This window comes from Nicrophorus vespilloides, unplaced genomic scaffold, assembly GCF_001412225.1.
Source record: "Nicrophorus vespilloides isolate i.1.1-1 unplaced genomic scaffold, Nicve_v1.0, whole genome shotgun sequence".
NCBI lineage: Eukaryota > Metazoa > Arthropoda > Insecta > Coleoptera > Silphidae > Nicrophorus > Nicrophorus vespilloides.
The window spans coordinates 1-26,465 of NW_017096407.1; the positions used below are offsets into that span (position 1 = coordinate 1).

Below are 26,465 nucleotides of genomic sequence, written 5' to 3' on the forward strand. Positions count from 1 at the left end.
CCGACTGTATCAAAATCCCGACTAACCATAATCCCGACTATATGAAAATTTCTACAATAACATTTTTAAATTATTTCGGAGGGTAGTCACCATGTGCTACATTTTTATTATTAATAAGAATAAATTATTAATTTATTTAATTTTGTTGAATTATTTATAAACATATGAAATAATCTCAAATACAATTAGATTATTAATTGTTGTTTTTATATCATATGAAATAATCTCAAATACAATTAGATTATTAATAATTGTTGTTGTTAATTATTAATAACAATTTAAAAGTCACTACGATTCGGAATAATTTAAAAATGCTATTGTAGACATTTTCGATATAGTCGGGATTTTAATACAGTCGAGATTATGGTTGTCGGTATTTTAATGTTGTCGGGATTTCGAACGTCGGGTTTTTCGGTTATCGGGTTTGCGATTGCCACCGAATGATATTACATAACAGGCATTTTTTTAAAATAATATTGTTACAATTTACTACTTTTTATTTTAAAATATTTAAAGTTGTCAGCATTTTTAAGATCCATTCTAAGCAATTTATTTTATTAGTTCCTTATTGTTAACAACAAATCATCTAAAGTAAATTATTTATACCGTTGTGTATTGATACAATTTCTATGTTGACCCTGTTCAGAATAAATTGTTCAGTTATGCTCTACAATACTCAAATGTTGTTTATAACCTCAAATGTTAACTTGTGAATGTTATAAGAAACGACGATGGGTGATTTGGTTCAGGCATTTAAATTGCTGAGTTGCGAGTTAAAACCAGAAACGAAAGTGTTCGAGGTAGAAAACCTTCGTGCTATAGAAATATGCTTGGAAGCAATAGGCAACAACTTTAATTATTCCTTGAATGGAGTCCTTCGAGCACTGAATGATGATAACCTGGTAGACAGCTGTAAGGTAATCCAGTTGGCTTTGAGGATAGCCCAAGATGATTCTATTTTCATTGAATGTATGGACAATCTTGAATTATTACCACCATTCTTGGAGTTAAATGTCCTTAATATATTATTACTAGATACAAGGAATCAGCTGTTACTAACCCGGCTGCAGTACTTAAACAAGTATTTAGACAATGATAATATAGAGAAAAAGGCTAATAACTATTTCATAGGTGTAATACTACCAAAATTGTTAGATATCGGAGGAGAAGTTGTTGAGGAATTGATTTGGAGAAATTTTACTTTTGAAACTGTATGTCCTTCAGTTAATACTTTCTTGAATGAAAGGATTTTAAATAAAGAAGAGTTTTGGTTGAGATTGCAGCCAGGCTTGATGTCTCACAATAAAGCAGCTAATTACATCTTTAAGACAGCAGTGAGAAAATTGCAAACAGTTGATGTGTCTCTGTGTGAATTGGTTAAGAACTGTGATTTTGAAGCTCTCGAATGCTTGATCATTTTATTAGAAATAGTTGCAGAGAAACAGCTACATTTGATACAACCGTCTTTGGGATTATTGGAAAAAGTGACGAGTTTACATAAGAGTTGGGTGAAGTTAATTTTCGGTCTGTTCTTGAATCATGCTCAAAACATTGTAGTTTACCACACGATAATGATGACATTGAAATTTACGTCTGATTTGATGAACGAAGAGATTTTGAACGCTTTGAACAGATCGGATTATTCACCGCTTGCGAAGAAAACTTACAAGACATTTGGGATTTACATTAGAAATTTGGACAAATCCGCATTTGAATTAATTCTTGCCACTTCGTTAACAATAAACTGGGTGCCAATTGCGTTCACCACTGTTTACCGAGAGTTTCTGCACGAGGACACCGTAATTCCAATACATTATTTGCATAGTTTGACTGTGAGAGCGAAAAGGCTACCACATAAGAATATACGACGAGGTATGATACAACAGATATTCGAAAAGTTTAAGAAGAATTTGAATAGTTTCAGCGTCATCGATTTTAAAGATATTTTAATAGAGTTTTTAAACGATAAAGAAGTCGCATGTTATTTGCGCACTATTTTAAAGTTTAAATTGAGCCACGAGGATCTGAGCGCAATGACAAAGTGGCTTAAGGCCGACGTCCCGAATGTCGACACTATCAATCTGATAGTAGAGATGGTGAATCACTCGGTTATTGAAAGGATTTGGATAGAAGAGAATATTGTATATCCGTTTCTGCAGAGAGATTATTGCACGCAGGTCTTGGATCGGTTGACTCACGTATACTGTATTAAAACACACCAACTGGAAAATTACCTCTTGTCGCGATTGGATTGCATCGAGGTGGCTGATAGTGTATGTCACATTGATTCGTCTAGAGCTTTAGCCTTGAAAGCAAGCCAGATACTACTGTCGGGGTCTTCAAGGAAGAATCTCAGTTTAGCTTTCGACATTTTATTCTACCTGAGCGAAGACAAGTACAAAACAGTGTACGTATACTGGATGAACAGGATCTTGGACAATTCTAAAGTTGATAGTAACTTAGCCTTAGGTTTCGTCAATCTGTTAATGAAGATAAAAGAGGAATACTTGACGAGAGCTGTTAAATTCGATAACGTTTTAAAGCTTTACGAAATCTTCTTCGCGACGCAACCGCTTCAAGTCGTTAAGAAAATCTTCAGAAACTTAGACATCGTTTTCAAGAATATTAAAGCATCTAATAAAGAATTTATAGAGCTTTGCTTGCGGCAGCTCGTGCAAATGAAGAGTTCAGAGTATTTTGAAGACGCCGTTTGGAATTTCGTGAGAAATTTTGTCACTCATCTGAGCACAATGGATACGGTAATTTTGGAGTGCACCTTGTCTGGTTTATATGAACTCTGTAGGAATTCCGAGGTCGTACTGTATTACTGCATGATGTACCTGAAAGGAAAGAACATCAACGAAAAGATCTTCCCAAAACATGAGTTTTTACTACACGGAGATGTTCTTACCAAAGATAAAATGTATTTTTATTTAGTACATAGTTTAATTTTATGTTACATAATGTGGTTTGTGTTTCAGGGCCGAATACGAAATTTACTCCCTTCATTTTAGCCATAGGAAGTGAGTTTTTATTTATTGTTAATATTTTTTCAACCTGTTATAACTTTGCATTTCTAGCCCATACTTTCGCAGTGCTGAGATACGCAAATTCGCTTTGGAAGATATACTTAGCGATGTCAAGGATGAGCGAATCAATAGGGTATCCGAATATTTACTAGATAATTACAAACTCAATTTCGGGAAGCGGTATTTTCCTCAATCTCTGGTAACGTCTTCATCTTATTGTGATTTTATCTTCATCATGAATTTGCTTCCAGTTACATTTACAAAAGTTGAGAATCATGCAGGCGTTCTCCTTCTTCCTGCCTTGTATGTCTTTGGAAATGAAGAACAGTTTGCGACAAATGCTGGTGGACAGTTTTAAAGTGGAAAGTCATCAACCTTCAGTGAAACATATAGTGCAATACCTTTTAATACAATTGTTGGCCGATAGCAGTCAATTGCTGATCGATGCTATTGAAATCTCCAATAAGAGCACTCCAAACACCGTCAGCGGTTTTATTCCTATACTTTATGGATTGGCATTGAATAAAAAAGACGTCGATTTTAGCATGACTTGCGTCGAAGCTATGCTTCCGTGGACGATGGGAGCCAATTTCAAGTTACGTCTCTACTCGCAGCATGCGATTATAAAGATATGCGAGAGGAACATGAAAAACCGAAAGTTCAAACTCAAGTATCATTCACTTTCGAAGTCCATCGAAACGGTCCTCAATTCGACTACTCACGTGGATAGCAGTTTGATGAAAGACTTGAAATTGGTGGAACACATTTACGAAATACAACCGAGTATCTATAAAAGAAAATTGATCGAGCTAATTACAGTTAATATACCTGAAACCAATGAAGTTGTACAAAGTGAATACGAATATTTCAAGATGACATTTTGTTATTTCCAATACGTGGAAAGTTATAAAATGGAGGCAGAAATGGATGACCTGGACATACTTCAAGAGAAATTCGAGAATATTCAAAAGAAGATAGTACCTTGGAGGGAATTAGAAACGGGCGACGATGGTAATAAAACCGAGCTAATTGTGGTAGCAAGTTTGGTGGATAGTTTACCAAATCTGGGTGGACTTTCGAGAACCTGCGAGATTTTTGGTGTAAAAAAACTAGTGCTGGAGAATCAAAAAGTCGCAGGTGAAAGGGATTTCCAAAACCTGAGTATGTCCAGCGAGAAATGGCTGGATATCATCGAAGTGAAACCCGTAGATTTGCAGGAATTTATTTTGAAGATGAAGACTGCTGGTTTCAAAGTTATTGGGGCGGAGCAAACGGCCGACAGTGCTTGCTTGGGCAATTATCAATACGACGACAAAACTGTATTAGTTTTAGGGTAATTCACATGATAATTAGTGCGTACATGTTTTAATTAATACTTGTTTTTGTTTAGTAACGAACGTAGCGGAATTCCTCCCAATTTAATACCTCTGCTCGACGTTTGCGTGGAGATTCCTCAGAAGGGAGTGGTTCGGTCTTTGAACGTGCACGTGGCCGGCGCAATGTTCATTTGGGAGTACGCCAGGCAACAAATGATAACCCACATTAAGAGCTAAATAAATATTATTCTGATTAACTTATAACAAAGAAAACAAATTTTAACTGTTAATGGGAACGGGCAATGTCCGAGAAGAAATTCAGGATATCGTTGATGGTGAATTCCAGTGTGATCATTGAACCCGGATAACACTGTTGTATCAGATCTTCCAGAGTTTTGTACTGCTGGATGAACTCTTCCTGCATCGCTCTCCATACCACTTGCAGCAAGTTGCTATCTTCCGACAAGTGCTTCTCGACTTTTTTGTACAGCGATTCCAGGCCCCTCTTGACCTGCACCAATCAATCATTACAAATCACATAGCAAAACCGGCTATGCATGATTTACTCACCGTGCTTCCCGGGTATTGGCTAATGACTTTTCTCAGCTCTTGCTTACTGAACGCCAATTGGTAGCTGACCTCGGAGGCTTTCACGCCACTCGCGACCCTCGCTTGAACCCCATCAAAGAAAGTCTGAAATCATTTACTTACGTTATAACAAATCAAGGAAAAACGCCAATAATTAGAAGAAAAATACATTCAATTTCTCCAGAGGTCTTCCGAAATACTGTGTCACGTAAGTTCCCAATGAATCGTTGTATTTCTGCTTAGCATCCTTCCGCTGCGCATCCAATACAGAGATCTTCAATTGCGAAAGAAGTGAATACAAGTTGTGGTAGTTTTCTGAAAGACGGAATTACTTCAACATTTAGGAGATCGTTGATGTAATCACATGGTAATACCCATTTTGATGACCTGCGACGGAGTTTTACTGTGGTCAGTCGAATGCATGGAGATGCACTCGATGATGGTATCCACTAAGCGCGTATACCATTTTTCTAAATCGGCGCGTCGGTCGCTCTTGAGAAGTACGTCTGCATTCTTCGCGAACTCCTCTAGATTTAAAACGTATGGTAAGATTCCGCATTTGGAGCGACGTTGTAGTTTGCACTCTCGGATGGACTCGATTTGGGTCTGCATGAATTTATCTAGCGACCTCTTAATTTGAATCAATACCGAAGCGTAGGTATTGCTGAGGAACGAGCTCTGGGCGGACATCACGTGCTGATTCAGGTGCATCAGAACGTACATGCAATAGCTAAACATCTTCAATATAAAGACTATTTGAAGCGTGACAACTATACTTACAAAGCATCTTGTTTCTCTATGTGACCTATGAAGCTAACTAGCTCATCTTCCAGACAATTAAACAAACTCCCCATCATGTTTCTAACGTCCTCGTTGACTTGTTTTTCCGCTTTCTTGTGTGGTAAAATAGCCGTATCGCCGTCCACTCCATCCAGAGTTGTTAAAGTGTTCTTTGAACTTGGACTAAGAACGTCCAACTATAAATTTATAATAGCCATTATGGCTAGTTGAAAACTTTAACATTAGATTTAAGAAAATATATATCACCTGGAAGAAAGATACGCAAAACTGTTGTTCCTGGAGACAAACAGGCTCAAGCAGAGATAATACTTGTTCCAAACAAGATTCGTATCTTTCTCGATCCAAAGTCGTAGTTTCTAAAGTCCACTGGTCGCGATCTAAGCCTAAAAGAACGGAATTTCTGGTGGGCGTCGTAACAGGCCCATTTACAGCCACCTTTTCTCTAGCGACTTCGAATAAGTATCGCAAATCCCTATCGTACAGTTTTCCCAATGATTCCGTGTACACTTTCTTCAGCTGGTTATAAGCATTGCGATCCATTACCTACGTCAAAAATCAACTCAATTATAATTGAAATTTCGGATATATTCCATAATACTTTAATCCAATGCATAAGATCCGTGTACATATTTAACTCTTTGTGGACCGCGCTATGCTGAGGTAGAATCAAACCGTCTGCCGTGTGTTCTGCATCACCTTTATGATTACCGTAATGAATGAAGAGATTATTTAATTGTCTGCTAATAGTGCGAGAAAATTTTTCTTTGTATTTTTCAAATCGTTTGCGCTGTTCTTGGACAGCAGCCATACGCAAAAGTGCTGGATCTAATTGCGAATTCATTGCGATCCTTAGCGCATTTCCAGCTTCAATTGCTGCCTTCAAACCCTGAGGATTGGTTAAATCGGCGTCATCCAAAGCATCCTGGAATTTTCTAGGCAGATCCAACTGAGTCTAAAAAAAAAATAGAATTATTTTGTCTCTAAGTTTGTTCATTTTTTTAGAAACTTACAACAACGTTCTCTAATTCTTGCAATAACAATTGGTTGTTTGTATTGGCCACCTCAATCATAGAATTTTTCTTCTCCATATTCTGCATGGTGTCCCTAACGTGACACAAGATCTCATCATAGCTATCCAGGCGATTCTCGATCCTCTCCGCTTCGTTTATCGCCATCTGAAGTTGTTCCATCAAGGACTCGACTTGCGCTTCAGACGCTAAAACACACTGCACATTCTCGCCATCCAACAAAGACAAATCTCTGGCTAGCACCTCCATGAACGCTTCTGCATTGCTAATGGCAAATTCACAGTCAGACATCAATTTGCTCAAATCTTCCTGTTCTTTATCAGTGATGGCTTGGAAATCCTCAGACAGTTCTGAGTCCATGCCAATCAGTGGTGATGCTGAAAATTTAATACTTTCTGGCGTCATCACGTCCTCTATCAGCCATGCTTTTGGAATGTTCTTGAAAATTGGTTTCTCTTTTGCCAAATACTTATTTGATTGTCTATAGAGTGTAATGATGAAGTTCTGCCTCTCGTGAATGGTTGAAGCCACCCATCTATAGGGTTTATCAATGTGCAAATCAAACTCAACATTATCACTACCTTCACTTCTCCCATCAACTATCTTGAGTTCTGCAAGTGCCCAGGAGCGCTTCCTCTTGAAGCTCTTGTCAGTTTGCTTTACTTGCACCAAAGAGATATTTGGAGGAGCACTTGTGGTGCTAACTATGCACATGAAGGATGATTTCTTCTTCTTCAGCAACTTCCCCACATGGCAGATGGATATTAGTCGTTCCTCCTTGCCTTGGAAGATTTCCTGTTGGATCGTGTGTCGTATAGTTGTCATTTTGTGGGTGTATACATGAAATTGCAGGTTATATTTTTGTTATTGACTTTGACAACGTCAAAGTGACAACAGTATATCAGTTCTACCAGTGGTAAATTCAAAAATTTCAACTTGTTAGAACGATTCTAATAAGATTGATTAATAAAATTGGACTTTTCGCTAACACAATAAATATTTTGGTTGAATACAAAGTAATAAACATCAATTTTATTACTAGTTTCATTAAATTACTCAGCCTTTTCAAGGATTCAAGTTGGTATCCCACTGGTAGGTCAGCTGTGATTCTGTGTCAGTTGTGAACAGTTGTTGAAGAGTTTTGTTAGATTAATTTTTGGTCATTTCCAGCAAACATTTATTTTCTTACAACTTCCAATTAATCCAAACAAAATGGTAAGCAGTTCCAGAAGTTTATCAATTTTCTGCTGCGATAATTACGATTTAAGATGCTTAATAGGATGGCATTGCTGCTAATTTTTTAATGGGCGTTTTTATTAAGATAACCTCCCTTCAATCAGTGCCTTTGTGTATATCGTCTGATTGCGCCAAGAATGCGAACAATGCGATAACTGAACCATCAATGATTACATATTTTATATGCAATTTCTTTGTTATTCCAGGGTGATAGAGTGATGGGTGATGATGGAACTGTATCTCTGACAGACAATAGTCTGATTGTAGATATATCGGATGCTCTCAGTGAAAAGGACAAAGTCAAATTCACTGTACACACACGCACAACCTTAAAGAACTTTAATAAACCCGAATTCCATGTTGTTCGTCAGCATGAGGAGTTTATTTGGCTACATGATCGATATGAAGAGAATCCTGTTTATGCTGGTTATATTGTGAGTTGATAGAATTGTTGCAATGCCTGTGATTAATTGAATTCGTTTGCTTCTAGATTCCTCCGCCTCCTCCACGTCCCAATTTCGATGCATCCCGTGAGAAGTTGCAGCGCTTGGGCGAAGGCGAAGGAACGATGACAAAAGAAGAATTTAATAAAATGAAGCAGGAACTCGAAGCGTATGAATTTCCGTTTGTTTGATTCTATTACATCTCTTGTTATGCATTTGTGATTTTTTTTTTTGCATTCTCGTTAGATTAGAATAACTTTGTTCTTGAAATTATGCAATCGGCAATGCGATGTAGTAGCAGTTTAATGAAAATCTATGTTATTCATGTATTAGCCAAAGTTTTGGTTAATAATGCTTTTAGTTATTGTTTTCAATATACAAATTTCATGATTTAATTAGCTTATGTATATTAGTTTGCTATTATTATTGCAATATGATAGCTTTAAATGATGTAGAATATTTTTGAAATGCATTTAGATTGGCTCAATTTAATTAAGCTTTCAATGTTTATTATTTAGATAAATTTAATTTTCTACATAACTTATGATTTATTTGGTATATTTGTTAACAGTGAATATTTGGCGACTTTCAAGAAGACGGTGGCAATGCACGAGGTGTTTCTGACGCGACTTGCCAGTCATGTGATGTTCCGCGAGGACGAGCATCTGCACGTATTTTTGGAGTTCGATCAGGATCTGTGCGCTAGACCTAGAGGTCGTTTCCAGCAGTTCGGAGGCTTCGTGAAATCCCTAGGTTCAACGACTGATCAATATTACTTAAACGTAACTGTGCGAGACGTGCACGACTTCTTCGAGAAGCAGATGAACAGCCTGACTGAGTACCACGGCAAGCTAAAGGAAGGAACAGTGAAGACGGACAAGATGACCGAGAAACATAAGGAGGTCGCGGATAGTTACATCAAGATCTCCGGTGGCCTCGTGCAGCTGGCCAACATCGATCCCGGCCCATTGGACAAGTACTTGATGAAGGTCGCGGATGGCTTCGAAAAGGCGAGAGTACGTATCAATTATTAAGTAATTTCAATGGGTATCAAATGATTACGTATGTTACAGAAATTGGAGAGCCGCGTTGCTAGTGATGAAGACTTAAAGTTAGCTGATACCTTGAGATATTACATGCGCGATAGTCAAGCAGCTATGGCGTTGCTGGTAAGACGACTGAAATGTTTGGCGACCTACGAAGCGGCGAACAGAGCGTTGGAACGCGCCCGACAAAAGAACAAAGACATACATGCGGTAAGTTCACCTTCCGATCCTCCTCGTTTTTCAAATAACACTTTAAACACTTGACCTGTTTTCCCTACGCTCGCACTTAAGGCACCTGAAGTTCAAGAGGTAAACGAGTTTTCACTAAATGTATACCTATGGAAATGGTACTTCTTTTTTCTAATCGATTTCCGCGTTCTGTTCGTAGGCGGAGAAGGCTCAAACTGAAGCTTGCGAGAGGTTCGATTCGATTTCCACGCAGGCCAAGGAAGAACTGCTGGACTTCAAAACCAGGAGGCTGCACGCGTTCAGGAAGAGCCTCATCGAACTGGCCGAGCTTGAGATTAAGCACGCGCGCACGCAGCAGGATCTGTTCAAGAAGTCGCTGCAAAATCTCCAGGAGCTCATGTAATGAAGACGAGTGCCCAACCCCCCCAATTAATATTATCATTTTTAAAAAAACATATTATTTCTATTTTTTATATACATAGCATATACAATCAACATTGTATTATGAAGAAGAAAAAAAATATGATATATTATATATTCTCTCATAGATTTATCATTATTATTGCTATTACATTATATTACTATTATCGTAAGTTTTGTTACATTCCAAATTTATATTTGGTTTTTATTTCTATTTTTAAAATTTATCGGAAAAGGCGTTTATATATATATATTATATGAATATTGATTATGGAATGTTATTATTATTATTATTGTGGAATATGATTTTTAACACAATTGAAACTATTCAAAATTTGTAAAGAATAAAAAATTTATATTATAATATTTGTCAGGAGCAGATATGGAAATTAATGAAGCGAAGTAAAGGATGAAGATGAAGTAATATTGTATGTTGTTTATATTTGAATATAAAAATTTAATTATACGATTCGATGTTTTGGTTGTCTAACTTGAGCTCAACAACAACAAAAAAAGAGAAGAAATATGCGCGCAAACGAATGCATTGTTGCTTTTGCGGCGCTTGGAAGTATCCGCTTCACGTTTTATTTTCTGTTTTCCGATTTATCTGCGCTGTTCCATTTTTGGTCAGCTCCTTGGCTCCTTTATTTTTGTTTTGTTCGCTCCTTCTCGTCTCATCCTCTTCCCTTCTCTCCATCCTTCTAGCTTCTCATTTTTGTTTTGTTTTGTTTGTTCGTGAAACGCGGCGCTCCGGGATTAGTGAATACGCGTCGCGGAGGCGCGCTTGCACGCACTTAATTCTCTTCGGTAGCTGAAGATTCATTGAACTCTTAGCATCTCGCGAGAAACATAACATACAGGTTTTTAAAATTATGCGTGCCACAGTTATTTTTAGAACGGAAAAGTACTGAAACGCGCCCCACAATTAACTCTCGACTGCGGCGAAAAATATAAATAGTGGAAGACGATGGAAAAAGGGGGACGATGTCTGCTACTCTGCCTGCCTGCCTTCTTTCCACGCTCCATTCCTGAACAACAACCTAAAAAAAAAAGAAGATGAAAGAATGAGACTGCAGAGCGAAATCGGAAACGCGTTGATCCAATAAGAATCTACGGCTATTTTGATTGGCACTCGACTTGCATTTCTCACATTAGAATGAACACTTTTAATACATTTATACCGCACCAAATGCAGTTAATCCAATTACAAATATCTTAAAGTCAATTACACCACGACACTGATTGATTAATGTTTATCCAACACGCACATGACAAATCAACAACATCCGTTTACATAAACTATTGTAACCCAACTGTTTAAATGCACAAAAGTTCAATTGAATATAAATCCAAAAGATTTCAATTTCTTTATTGTTTTAATAACGATTTAAAATATTTCAATTGGTTTTTTTCTATTTTTTATTTTATAATGCGAATGAACTTGAGCATCTCCTATTTATGGAAAGTTACTGGAAACGGCGAACGTTTAGAGCAGTGCTACTCAATCTTGCTTGTACCAGTGCTCATTTGCATAAGCTCGGCTGCGAGAGCGTGATTTTTTTTTTGAAAGAAAGAAAGAAAAAACATAACACACGTCCAGATACTGTTATATCTCGAGGCCTCTGGATTTAAGAAACACTCGTTCTGCCGATTCACAGCGATTTGCTTGTGCGTTATGTAAATGGATAACCTACTGTCGATCGCACAAGGCGTATGCAATTTGAGATTATCGTAATTGCAATTAGGTCGAAACCAATAATTCTTTCAATCATAGTTTGCTTCTTATACATCAACAAATTAAAATTGATTAATGAAAATTATTAAGCAAATGATATTTTCATAAACTGTGTCAAAATGAAGAAATTCATTCTTTTTTTTTTGGGTGATTTCTTGGAGATTCAATTGTCGGATTCACATCAACAAACAAATGTAATTTGCATTGAATGTAGGATAGTAATAGTCCCAAGACAATAATTTATTTAATTTCAATTTCTTGAAGTTGCAATTGTTGGATCAATATCAGCAATTATCGTCATTCATTTCTTCTTGAATTTGAAACTGAAATCTTCTAACCTATTGATATTATATCTAAATTCATAATAGAATTAGGACAAACTCAATTACAGAGAGATTTCCAGAGCAAAATGGACAAATTATCAAAGAAGTTATAATTATTAGAGTTTAATTTTATATCCATGTTTGATTCGTGATTTTTATCGAGATTTTAAATAAATTATGAAAAGTAAGAAAATTCTGATTAAACAACATTTTATATGTCTCAATAAGAAAGATTTAATTAGAAATTAAACTAGAATTATTATTTTTAAGTTTTCCTTTTTTATATTTTCTACAAAGTAAATCAAGTAGCCTAAATCAAATAATATCTATCAAAGTTCTTGAATAATAAATCCAATATGATTATGTTAATTCAGATATGGGAGAATCAAAAATTGGTAAACTTTGGAATCAGCACTAATTTAGTTGCGTATAGTGAAAATCCATAGATTTATGTGTAGAAAGTCCAAAGTGAATTGATTTTCTCGTCATAGGGAAATTCCCGGAGCTTCAAGATGATAATAACGATGATTCAGGAGCAATTAAGAAATTCTGTTTCATTTTTTTTTTATGAAATAATGGTATTAATGTTCGTTCAGACATTGGGAATTTACTCATCGAATCGTTTTCAATTGCTTTCAGGAATCAATTGTATCGGCCGTGTGTCGTCTCGGTGCATTGAACCGAATTCGCGCGGTTTTCCTGGGACAGGAATGTGCACGCACGCCGAGAAAATGCAGCTAATGTTTACACGAAGGATACATACACACACACACACACACTCTGCCTCACACAGAAGAAAGAATTCCATAGTCTGCCTAGTTCCATCCATCCATGCTTTTTCTTCTTTCATCTTTCATTTTTTTTCTTTCTTAGTCTTGCTCCTCGTAAACGCAATCGACGGAGGATATTTTCGTACCACAACAGGTTATATTGTAGTCCCAGCAGAAACCGGAGGATCATCAATCTGTTATGGCTATAACTTAAGGGATTTACACCCAAAACAAAAATATAAATAAAAACAATATGCTGCTGCTGCTGGCAGGGACACGAAAACGATGGATGCTCTAAAAATAAAGAAGAAAAAAGAAGTGGAGAAAGAAGAAACTTGTTTTCAAGTTGCAGCCATTTGACGCGCGCGTTTCGGTTACGTAAAACAAATATTTGATTTGTTCAACTGATAAAAACTATTTCCACCGATGCTGATAAAAGACAAAAAAATCTCCACAAATCGTGTACCTAACAATATGCTACCTATCTACCATTCGTTTTGATACGTTGTTTGCACTGAAATGCTCTAACTCTGTATTATTTATTGCTGAAGGCTGGCCTCTATATCCTTGTCCGTTCAATTTTATTTGAACGCTCGCGTTTTATAATCTTTCACTTAACGCAGACGTAAATTTCCATGTTTGCGTATATGATACGATTGTTTTACGTACCTGCAAAAACTTCCAGGACACATTTACAATTGTTGTCTTTTTTTTTTATTGCATTCCACAATATTTGCAGAAATAATGAATATCCCCGATAGACTTACTACATCATTGATTGCTTTCTGCAAACTGAAGAAGTATGCGTGTATAACATAATGCCTATAATTGTTTAAACACACATAATTTTGTTAAAGTCTTCTCCATAATTCGCAATCTCCTGTTTAAAATCTAAAATGAAACTTTTCAAAGTTATTAGTTTTGTTTGTTACACGAATGCAAGTAAAGTTATTTTCTAATTTCCAATCAAATTTGATAAGTATTATCATGCCAGTCTTACATCAAAATAAACATCACTTACATCACTTTTCTATGTTTTATTATTAGAATTTATGATTCTAATCTACAAATTATTATTTTATTTACAGTTTAATTGTACATGTTTTTTTTTTATCAAAATCAATACATTTAATATAATATTTATAAACCAAATATATATTAATACTTTTTTGGTTTTATTTCATTATTTAGATTTTCATGTTGACTCCAAAAGTAATATATATACACATTGTGTTTCTCATAAAACTGATGAACGAAGATAATTAATAGATTTTAATTCATTCATTTCTCATATGCACAAAACGAGTTTTCATCTTGGCAACTTGTGCATAAAATAGTTGTATTTTAATGTAGATTTATGTGCAAGTATGTTCGAAATTCTTTCTGTTTTTTTTACTTTATTAGTCAAATTAATTCTAGTTCTTATTTTTTTTATATATTCTATTGACTTGCTTTAACATTGACAAGTTTCCTTGTTGCTAACTAGATTCTTTGTTCTTAGTAATATTATTTGTTAGTATATTTATTTCATTTTAAATTTATTTTCAATTGCGAGTGAGTAAAATAATAGAATTAAAAAATCTTAGATTATTTGGAATGAAATCTATTAATTCGATTAATCTTAAGATTGATGCAAAAAATGATTTAAAAATAAGTATACAAAGTTGATGGAATTATTATATAAATTGTTAAAATTATAATCTAAAGATTGGTCATGGAAAAAGAAAATATGTTGAAAAAAATAACGTTCCACAGATTATGGTAATTAAACAACCTGTGTCATGGTCAGTATTTTGGGTATATTACAGGTATGGTTGAACAACTCGAGACATGTAGAAAAGTACTGTTAAAGCAACAAATTTAATACAACTCACATGCATACAACAAGACTGAAAAATTTTGTGGTTTTAGTGTAATTTTATCTAATAATTATAGTATTCTATAGTATTATTGCAAATATGATTGAAAAAGTTTTAAATTATTAAAAAAAAACTATTTTTTTTTTCTAATTTATCGTATTCTGATTTTCATATAGTTGTTGTTGTTGTTTTCCACATAATCAACATAATATAACGAACGATTTTAATTAATTGATTAAACAAGTATTGCAATAATAAGTTATCTTGTTGCTAGCTACGAGCATCGCGCAAAACAAAAACAAAAAGAAAACACGTTTTGTTTTATGAAAAGAATTAGTGATTCATGAACGATCGTAGAGGAAAGAAATTAAAATAATAAGAAAAGCGTGTTATTTAAAGTACGTCCGTTCCGATGAATATGGAACTGAAATCGTTTACATATATTGAAAATTTTAAACGTAATATATATTCATCTAGTGATAATATTATTGAGTTGAAAAACAAATCAGCTGAGTATTGATGACGATAGGAAATTTTAATTATTAGGAAACATGTTTACAGCTAGAACATTGAATAAAATATGTAATCCATATCTATATTATAAGCGGATGATTGAATCGTGTGAGAAAGTTTTGGTAAAGTGGTTATTTATTCATTTATGTTATGTTGTTTAAAGTTTGCTTTTTATTAAATTGCGCGCAGAAGAATTTTAGCGAAAAGGCTCTTAACCTTGTTACGTAAACCCAATAACACGTGTCGCGTAAATCCACCGTTGAACATATCGATTTGCATTCGAAGGTGGAAATAAAATGCTGTTACGCAATGTATGGGATGTTGAAGATTTTCTTAAAAGAAAAAAAAACTGCGTTTTCCGAGGGGTTTCTTTTGAATTTTGACTAAATAAATGAAAAAAAAATAATTCGCTGCGCGCTTTGGGAAATAAATGTCAAGGTTGCGGCTCGGACCAAGAGCTCTTTGCTTTTTTCAACATTTACATGCGTTCGGCTAAAATATAATAAACAGATGGCTCCGTAATGTAATCCAACCCCGGCCGAGGCGAAATCGAGTTTCGCACGGATCCCCGAACGGCCTTCGCTCGATTAGAGCCAATTCCCCGATAATTGGTATCCAACATCGAACAATGGTAATTTTTTCTTCTTCTGCGACGAGCTCTAATTCGGGCCGAGCATAAGGTAACAGGCCTCGACGATTGCATCATTTCGAGGAGGAAGAGAGATCAATTGGTATAACCATCTGTATAATTGATTGAAACTAAAAATCGAATCAGTCGCTGCTGCCTTCCTTCTGCGCAACCCATGGAAGAGGCGAAACTATCGTGTATACCTGTTTCGTCCATCCCGGGGATGGACCAGAGCCATAAAAATTCCTGACCAGAATAGGTTTTTTTTTAAATATATTGATAAAATAAAGAAGAATGTAAAGCTACAAAAAGCGCGCACATCCCGTGGACACTTCTTATCACCTTGGGGAATTATCCATGAAAATAATTAATAAATTTGCATACGATTAGAATATCGTTTGCTGCAGAGTGGAGGAAACAGCTGAGAGACCTTTCCCAATGGGCTTCGAGCGCATTGTGCCTCTGACAGTGAAACTACATAATTGTTGTTTCCCATTTGCAATGCAAATGCATGCATTCTCTTTGGACTCTCGTGGCGTGATCTCGATGTAAACACAACCACCGATAAATTAATATTAATCTTGTTGTTTTTCTCTTCGGATTAGGACCTCATTAATCCGTGGAATTGTCGCAGGTTCTACAGTTTTTCCAATATCGTCTCGACCAAAGTTTCATCTTCTCTTCATTTTCATGTACACAATATAATCGTGAAGTTTATCAGTTCGACGCCGCACATCCATGCATTATCATCACGCACACACACGAACCCGATGCCAAAGGTCGCCTCATTCGGCTTCATTCCAACAGGCGCTCTTCGTACTACAGTTCTTTTTTGTACTTTGTTTATTTACTTCGTTCCCGATTCCGCTGCCCCTTTTTTTTTATTTTTTTTTTCTAGTAGTTTCGCATTAATCGCGTTATCCGTCGACGTCCTCGTCAATCAAGGCTTCATTCCACTTTATTATTATGGGCTTTAATCGCTCCACATTTGCATTGACATAATTAAAAATTACAGAATTTTAATTGTCCAGTTAAAAACTTTATCGCGTTCATTTCGGTTATGGATCGTAAATGTAATTCATTCTTTATTTATAAACTACACCAGTTATTTATTTCTTTATGATCAATATTAATTGTACAAAGTAATTTGTCAATCGTTCATTAAAACTCAATAATTAAATACTGCAATCAACTTTGCAGTTCTCAAACATCAATTTAGATGTTTTCTTAACGAAATACGACAACATGGAACAAGTAAATCTGATTTTATCAGACGAGACATTAAAAAGATACTGCTCAGACTAAACACTGTAGTTTTCCTATAACTTCTGATAAACCAAGGAATTCCATTACCTTCCAAATTGAAGATGGAAATTCTCATACAAATCTTATATTTATCTGATAGGAAGATTAATATAAACAATTTGATTATTTGGTAATCAAATAACTTAAGAAAAAGTGTTTTATAAATTAAACTCAATAAATTACTTGAAAGTAAAGCATGCTTCAATTTGATAATTCGTACGTCTTTGTTGTCTATAAATCATTGCTTGTAAACAGTTTTATTTATCATTAATGATTTTATTGGGTATTAATAAGATAAACACGTCAAATTGAAGCATTTTAAGCTTCAATGTTTTATATTTTGTATGTAGATGTATTTGCTTCTGTAATTTCCTTTATTTATTGTACTAGTTTATATGTGTATAATCATTATTCATATTTATTATAGAACAACAAGTAACTTTATGTACATTATTAAATTGCATCACATCATAAATAATACAATTTGCCGATAGAGATTATAAAGTTTATTGACTCAAACTTTTCTTCTTTCTGAAGAATAAACATCTCGGATTCCTCAATGAACATATGTAATTGCTTCTGTAGTTGCTATGACAATATCCGGACAAACAAAATTTGATTGTTTCTTGGTACAAAGAAAAAGGCAAACAAAATACTTATCATCTGCCTCCTGTCGCATTGTTACATTCGGCCTTGTTTAGGACTTTGGCTTTGTATACGACTTAATTACTTCCCCGCCAAATATTTATTCATTGAGAGCACAGAAATAATCATTTTTAGTCGTAACTCATGAATGGAATGGAAACAACAAATACGTGCAACTACCTAATTTCTTCAAATCTTGATTAATCTTTTGTTAAAAATAGATACATTTTAAGTAATCGTTTCACAGAAATGAGTAAGAAAAATGACAACGCACAAAGAATCATTGAACTTTATAATAATAGTAAACTAACGTCGCCTTTGGTAATTAAAATTGTCAATGAAATGTTATTACTTGCACGTTTTGTTTTGGAGTTTCCAACTACTTCGAATATTTGACGCATTTCTGTTCAAATGATGTAATTACGAAATACGCTCACTTTTATTATAATCACGCCACCCACCTGGAAAAGACGATTATGAAACTTTTGAAAAAAATAGATGGCGTTTAAATATATAATACTTATCATTCTTCACAAAAAAAACAGTTTGCTTTTCCGCCAACTTAATTTATCTTTATAACTTACAAATTTACATATAACAAATATGTATGATTAATTTTGACAACTGCCAAATATTTTTTTAAAAATTAAAATTAAGACATTTATATTATGTTAAATTAAAATTATATAACAAATTGTTTTATTTATTTAATTTTTCCTGAAAAGTATGTATAATTTATAAAGCAAATGTTATCATAGATATGTAAATATGTAAACGTACGTTGACGTCATGAAATGTAAAAAAAATGTAGATTAACTTTGGCTGATAAAATAAAACGCTATTTCTGCACATCGTATAGAAAAAAAGTATTGTACTTAAACCATGTATAAATGATGTAAGTTGTTACGTAAATGATGCACTTACAATTATTTAAAACAACAAAATAAGAAAGACGTAATTGAAGTTGATGTGCGAAAAGTGCCCTAATATCGTAAAATAATTATAGACTGAGCCGTGGGAATGAGGTTATTCATACAAGTATGTAAAGTAATAAGTTTCTGTTTTCTTTTGGACAATAAAAACGATTTATTGTTGATCTTCATTATTTACGTAGACGTTATTTTTATCGGTGATAAATAAAAGCGTTTGACGAAAAAAATATTTCTCTTTTCTTTTTTGTTTCAACTAGATGGAAAGATGTGCAATTTAGTGTCGTAAATTGCAAGATCCTTGCTAAATGTATAATAATTAGCCATTGTTTCTATTATTTGCAATTTGAATTATCGGAAGTATTAAAAATGTGAAAGAAAACATTGGGCATTTCGCGTGTTCAGTCTAAATACTTAATGGCGTTGAATTAGACGGATTGTGATGGACTATAGTATTAGTTAATACAATGTTTGTTGATCGCACTTTATTTTTGTATCAGACGATAACGATTCACATTGCAAAATTAAATTGTTTAGAAAAAGAAATTGTATCTCGGTGAGATTATTAAATTGTTATTATCAATTGTGTTATATAATTGGTTATCTCAATTAATTTTTATATCGGACTGTTTGAAACCGATACCAATTGAGAAATACATACAAAATAAACCGAAAGAAAAGAGACTTGTAGTTAAATTAAAATTTAATTTGTTTTGAAATTTTCAAACCGGACTAATTGAAGCTCCGCACAGTTTGAGCTATTATTGTATTTGTACAGTTTTGTTCATGCTTTCAAATTGTCGTCATAAACAAAGCATTTTTAAAAGTGATTAGAAGATTACTTTGAAAGATTTATGTTGTAAGGGATGATACAGAAATAAAACAAAACTCAAGAGACTTGCAGTGTACTACATCTATTTTAAGAATAGTTTTTTTTTTATATAATGAAGGGAATAAGTACATTCCATGAGCTCACTAAGATATAACAAGAGTTGAAGTGGATATATTTCAGCAGCTGATAATTTCCATGCAATTTTTCATCTCTCTTAAAATATACTCATACATATTATTTCCAATTGTCTATAAATAATTTTTGTGTAAAGAAAATTTCTTGCTTGATATTTGAGATGTACGTAATTATTATTTTTTTAAATTAAATTAAATTAGTGACATAATAAAACGCAGATGTGTTTTTGGTTAAAATAAACTGTTTGATGAATCAGTTTACATTTATTCTGTGAATTCAAACAAGAAATATATTTTTTCAGTTGATAATCTTGCAAAATGTTTGCTTTAATATGAATATTTAAAGTAGTTTTTGAAGATTCCCATAACATGAAAATATATAGTTTTATTTGTTAGTATTATACATTTTTATTAATTCAAATATATTTATTTTGATGTCTTTAATATAAAAGTTCAATATATTATTCGGAAAAAAACTGATATCTTTTTATAAAAATATCTATTAATTGCTCATTAATGCGGATACAAATCTATACATAATTGCTAAAATAGTTAAAATGATGATTATTATTATTTATTTTGTTCAAATTTGCAGCTTATAAATAGACAATACTCAACAAAAAAACAAGTTAGTCTCTGATGCTTCATCAAGAGTTCAACATAAATTTAGAGACTTAGTCTTAGACTAAGTCTAAGACCGAATTATTAAGTTACTTAGTCACTAAGACTAAAATTATTAGATACTGTGTTTTTACACCTAAAACTCCGTAAATCCAATAGCATTAAGCGTGAAGAATCTTCTAATTTGGAAGGAAATATAAATATACAATTTATCATTTAAATTAATTAGAATTTGCTAAATAAAGTAGAATTATTGTATTAAATATCACTAAGACAAATAAAATTCCAATTCAATTATGTTATAATTTATAATGTTATTATTCATATGTATATTCAAAGTGGTAGCGTATAGATTAAACGAATTAGACGAAATCCACGAGTTTTAATTCATTACTTAATTGAAGAATCAATTCCAACTGCATTTTATTTGCAATTGCATTTAGAAATAAAAAAAAAAAATAATTTAAGAACAATAGTGCATTGTTTAATGATAAAACTGTAATAATGATGATAATAACACTTTATTTGATAAGTTTGATAACAATTTTCGATTCAATTATATTTCCACTCATAGAAAACAAAATATAAATATATTTTTTTTCACATCGTCGAACGTAAACAAGAATTATAGTTTTAAATCGCAAAAGCAAATATTTGATAAATTCGTATTTAATTTTGATATTCGACAAAATCTTTTGTTCGTCTTCAAATTGTTGATTATAAATACAGTGGAACCTCGCTTAACGAGCACCTCGCATAACGAGCATTTCGTTTAACGAGCACAATTAATTGTAAAAACAATGACTCGCTTAACGAGTGACGATGAGAAGAGAAATCCCGCATTGCGCGTCTGCTACATCATTTTTAAACTTGTGTACACATATTATGTGTATTTTTGAATATGTTTCACTATACCAGTAAAAATCCGGAAATTTTTGAACGGATTAAACTTGTTAAACGTGGTTCCACTGTATACAAAATTAATTAAAAAAAGAATATCTTTAGAATCATCTCGTTATAGTATTATTTAATATTAATTTGAGAACGAATCATTAATCATATTAAACTGAATAATCTGACGTAAGATCCATACTGTTATAATGAGGTGTCGTTATATGGTCGTCAATAGTTGTCTGTGTTATTTTCAATTTGCATTATTACTTAAGTACATTAGGTTATAGGTATATGATTTGGTAGGTAAGTATTGTTTTTGTTATTGCTTAAGTGAAATCCATTAAATTGGGCTTCGGTAGTCCGGAAACAATAACTCAAGTAATCAGGATTATCACTGAATTTGAATTTCATTTTCTGCATTCTATCAACATCCTCTTCAACAGCATTTTAAAAACATATAGTTCAATCAATATATCTGGATAACTTCAGTTCTAATTTCTTGGATATTATTTCCTTTCTCTAGTACAACTTTTGATCATATTATGCTTTAAACATTTCTTAGTTATCAACATTTTCCGACATTTATAGACATCGTTATATCGTAGCGTTGTAACTGTAATGAAAATATTAAAAATTGATATAAAGGATTTCAGAAATGTGACGAAATGTATGGAATTGCGATTGTGTGTTTAAAGTCTATCAATACAACATTTTAAAAACCTATTGTTCATCAATATATCTGAATAACTTCAGTTCTAATTTCTTGGATATTATTTTCTTTCTCTAGTACAACTTTTGATCGTATTTTGTCAAACATTTCTTAGTTATCAATGTTTTCTGACATTTATGGATTTCATTATATCGTACCTTCGTAACTCTATGGAATTGCGATTGTGTCTTTAAAGTCTATCAATACAACATTTTAAAAACCTATAGTTCGATCAATATATCTGGATAACTTCAGTTCTAATTTCTTCGATATAATTTTTTTTTCTTTAGTACAAAGTTTTCTTTAAACATTTCTGAGTTATCAATGTTTTCTGACATTTATGGACTTCTGTAAAGAAAATATTAAAAATTAACTTTCAATATTTCTATTTAAACTTTTTTTTCACTGTTAAAATAACGAACAAATTTATACTATTATTATGAATTTGTATATTTACAAGATTATATCAACTTTATAATATAATTTCGTATTTAAAGTTAATTCATTTATCTTTATATTTTTTTGTTGTCTAACGATTGTTAAATCGACAATCAAATTTAAACTATGTATTTGATTATGTCAACTTTACAATATAAATTGAATTTCGTTTTGTGTTTTAACGACTCCTTAAATTAACGGTCAAATGTATATGATTAAGTCAATTACTTGACGAATTTCGAATAAAATATCCTGAAAGTTAGAGAATGAATTTGTAGTAGAAGATCTAAGGAATGTGACTAAATATATGGAATTGCGTTTGTTGTTTAAAGTCTATCAATACAACATTTTAATAACCTATAGTTGAATCAATTTATCTGGTTAACTTCAGTTCTAATTTATTGGATATTATTTTCTTTCTCTAGTACAACTTTTGATCATATTTTGCTTCAAACATTTCTTAGTTATCAATGTTTTCCGTCATTTATGGACTTCGTTATATCGTAGCTTTGTAACTGTAAAAAAAATATTAAAAATTAAAAATTGATGTAAAGGATGTAAGGAATGTGACTAAATCTATAGAATTGCGATTGTATGTTTAAAGTCTATCAATACAACATTTTAAAAACCTATAGTTTAACCAATATATCTGGTTAACTTCAGTTATAATTTCTTGGATATTGTTTCCTTTCTTTGATCATATTTTACTTCAAACATTTCAATGTTTTCTGATATTTATGGACTTCTATAAAGAAAATATTAAAAATTAATTTTCAATATTTGTAGTTACACTTTCTTTCACTGTTAAAATAACAAATTTATACTATTATTATGCATTTTTATATTTACAAGAGTATATCATTTTTATAATATAATTTCGTATGATTAAGTCAACTTTACTTGACGAATTTCGAATAAGATATATTGAAAGTTAGAGAATGAATTTGTAGTAAAAGATCCAAGGAATGTGACTAAATCTATAGAATTGCGATTGTATGTTAAAAGTCTATCAATACAACATTTTAAAAACTTATAATTTAATCAATATATCTGGTTAACTTCAGTTCTAATTTTTTGGATATTATTTCCTTTCTCTAGTACAACTTTTGATCATATTTTACTTCAAACATTTCAATGTTTTCTGATATTTATTTACTTCTATAAAGAAAATATTAAAAATAAACTTTCAATATTTGTAGTTACACTTTCTTTCACTGTTAAAATAACAAATTTATACTATTATTATGCATTTGTATATTTACAAGAGTATATCAACTTTATAATATAATTTCGTATGATTAAGTCAACTTTACTTGACGAATTTCGAATAAGATATATTGAAAGTTAGAGAATGAATTTGTAGTAAAAGATCTAAGGAATGTGACTAAATCTATGGAATTGCGATTGCGTGTTTAAAGTGTATGAATACAATAAAATGAAACAAAGTGATGTATCGAGATTAAATATTGGAAATACTTGTAGCGGCACCGTTTTTCTTGGATAAGGCCTTATCGGAGGAGAGCAATGTGACCGGTTGCGTAAACCACTCGAGATATTATTGATTTCGAAGTCGATCGATCGATTTCAAACAAATATTCCTATTGTAGTTAAGTGTCCATTATATTGCTTCTCGATAATCTCGAAACCACTTGTACGCGAACACGAGATAATAACCTGCCACGATTTCATGTATTTACAATATAAAAGAGAGAACCACGTTATAAAAATACATATTTTTTTTGTCAATACGAATCTGAAACATATAATAAAATAAAAGTTTCGACATCGACAATCTTACAATCGATTCGTCGCTCTCCCACGTTGCTACACACATCATTACATAATTGTCGATTGTGAGCAAATCAAATATAAATTTTTATATATAGATATAGAAAGATGGATAGTTTTTAATGGCGCATTGATGAATCTCCTGGACTTAACGGAATTACATGTTTTTTTTTGTGGGTTTTATTTGATCATTTACGAGCGCCATAAATCAAACCAAAACTTATTTTCTTTCCGAAAGATTTTTCCTAATTTACTTTATATCAAACCGAATTTCCTCATTCTATTGATATTATACGAAATATCTACGTCAATCGAAACAACTGTTTTTTTTCTTTTTAATTTAATCTTTTTTAATAGAATCAAGAAATAACTGTTAATTGAATTTGTAATTAATGTATGAAATTTATTATTTAGGTACGCCTCTTGGATGTTCCATTCCTTATTCATTACTTTTCCTAATTAATTGTTAATTTAATTAATTATTCAAATTATCTTAACGACTGAATCGTTACGTAAAAGTCTTTATTTATGTATCGAATTTGAACAATTTGATTATGATTTTTTTTGTTAAATTATTAAAAATGAATGAAATATTACAACGAAATCGTCTGAATTTGCTTACTATAATTTATTGAATTACCATTGATTAGGATTTCAAACATTTTACATTCAACATGTTGTAGATTCATAATAGTACTATAATTATATAATCTAATCGAAAATCTAATCTTTCGCTTCAAAGATTAGAAAAAACTTAAGTAATGTGATTTAAACAAATGAATCATTGTAGATTAGACGTAAATCTACTAAGATTTAGAGAGAAAAAAAAGAACAATTCACACTTTCATCACTATTTTGTTATAATAATTTTACGAAGTCAGATAATATTTTCTGTGGAGGAATCCGTATTTGTTAAGAGATTTATTTATTTTCAACCTTGAAATTTTCAAAGCACGAGGTTTTCAACAAATGTTAATTCATGTTTGGTTTAGCAGATTTTTCCGTTCAAAATGATTGATTATGTTTATTTAGTTAAAAAAAAATAATGCCTATTTTTAGTAAAAATTTATATAACGAAAACACGGTTATAAATATAATTAAAACTTAAAATTAGAATATAATAATTCAAATTTCAATGTGTTAGAAATATTTATTATCAAAATTCTAACAAATAATACTTGATTTCGATATAATTATTTGATAACATCTTTTTCATGGAAATACTTAAAAATATAATTTAACAAATATTAGTAATTTATTTTAAAATTTCAAGTTGAAATAAACAAATTATATTTATATTTGTATCGATTTGTGGCTTCTTACATCAACTTATTTATTTTTCTTTAATGGTTTTACTAATAAAAAAATTAATGATATTTATCAATATATGACTTTTTACTTTATAAAATCTACAATTTCCCAATAGTCATCTAAATGGACAAATGGAAACATAAAATAACCGACGATAAAAGAATCGTTTGTGACAAAATAAAAATAGTGACTTTAGTGAAATCTAATGACCTGTACGTGCCGAAATGCATGAACTTATGTAATTAAAACGTCTAACGACTGTTTTTTTTTTGTCAAAACATTTGATCCCTTTATTTAGTTTGTTTGTGAATTTAGTACATAGAGTTCAAATTATCAAATAATTGTTGTTTGACTTATTTTTAGCAACATCTGTTATACATATTGTTCGGATAATTTTCTTCAACTGCAAATATTTTTGTTCATACTTTTAATATTTCAATCAATTTGACCCACATTTACGTAGATAAAAAATGTAAATAAATCAATAATTATTGTTTTTTTTATATATAAAATTTGTAGTTTAATCATTTTGTTAAATTTATTATATTTATAATATTGTTTACGCTGAAGAACAAAATGTTATATAATTATGTGAGTTTGTTTTTCTCGTTTATTTGTATAAATTAATGATCATTTGAATGCGTCGTGCTTTTTTCACCAATATGGTCACCATCCGTGAAACTTTTGCATGATAATGAATCAATATCTAAATAAGTTCTTCCACTCTACAGATTTGGTTTATCCATTATTTACATTAACTAAATCCACACATACTACGATTAGCACGAAACGCAAATGTCCGCCAAGTCTTTAGTACATTTTGTTTGATATTTAAGTTTTATAACAAGCAATATTTCCTTCAAAAAACAGTAAAAAAAACTGTTTCGAACAAAGTATTTTATTTTATGTATAAAATAAATGTTTCTTCTGTTACT

At 32.0% G+C, this 26,465-nt stretch overlaps 3 protein-coding genes across 6 annotated transcripts; 2 read left to right on the plus strand and 1 right to left on the minus strand.

Moving 5' to 3' along the window:
- Positions 1-528: 528 nt before the first annotated feature.
- On the plus strand, positions 529-4,633 carry LOC108556947. Its single transcript, XM_017913301.1, has 5 exons — positions 529-2,923; positions 2,982-3,023; positions 3,081-3,228; positions 3,281-4,362; positions 4,420-4,633. The coding sequence occupies exons 1-5, from the start codon at positions 732-734 to the stop codon at positions 4,580-4,582; spliced, it is 3,627 nt and encodes a 1,208-aa protein (XP_017768790.1). The 5' UTR covers positions 529-731; the 3' UTR covers positions 4,583-4,633.
- Positions 4,572-7,781, minus strand: LOC108556949 (exocyst complex component 1). Its single transcript, XM_017913302.1, has 8 exons — positions 6,745-7,781; positions 6,333-6,686; positions 5,981-6,277; positions 5,714-5,910; positions 5,308-5,663; positions 5,103-5,248; positions 4,916-5,038; positions 4,572-4,856 (listed from the first exon to the last, which is right to left on the minus strand). The coding sequence occupies exons 1-8, from the start codon at positions 7,585-7,587 to the stop codon at positions 4,632-4,634; spliced, it is 2,541 nt and encodes an 846-aa protein (XP_017768791.1). The 5' UTR covers positions 7,588-7,781; the 3' UTR covers positions 4,572-4,631.
- Positions 7,782-7,844: 63 nt separating this feature from the next.
- LOC108556950 (sorting nexin-6) lies at positions 7,845-10,199 on the plus strand. Of its 4 annotated transcripts, none has more exons than XM_017913304.1 (7): positions 7,845-7,977; positions 8,205-8,432; positions 8,489-8,610; positions 9,013-9,457; positions 9,515-9,697; positions 9,779-9,796; positions 9,876-10,079. In XM_017913304.1, the coding sequence occupies exons 1-7, from the start codon at positions 7,975-7,977 to the stop codon at positions 10,077-10,079; spliced, it is 1,203 nt and encodes a 400-aa protein (XP_017768793.1). In that variant the 5' UTR covers positions 7,845-7,974. The 4 variants fall into 4 exon arrangements, with proteins under 4 accessions (XP_017768793.1, XP_017768792.1, XP_017768794.1 ...); XM_017913303.1 differs by having other exon boundaries at positions 7,847-7,977; positions 8,489-8,622; positions 9,876-10,199; XM_017913305.1 differs by lacking the exon at positions 9,779-9,796 and having other exon boundaries at positions 7,847-7,977; positions 8,489-8,622; positions 9,876-10,197.
- The last annotated feature ends 16,266 nt before the right edge of the window (positions 10,200-26,465 follow it).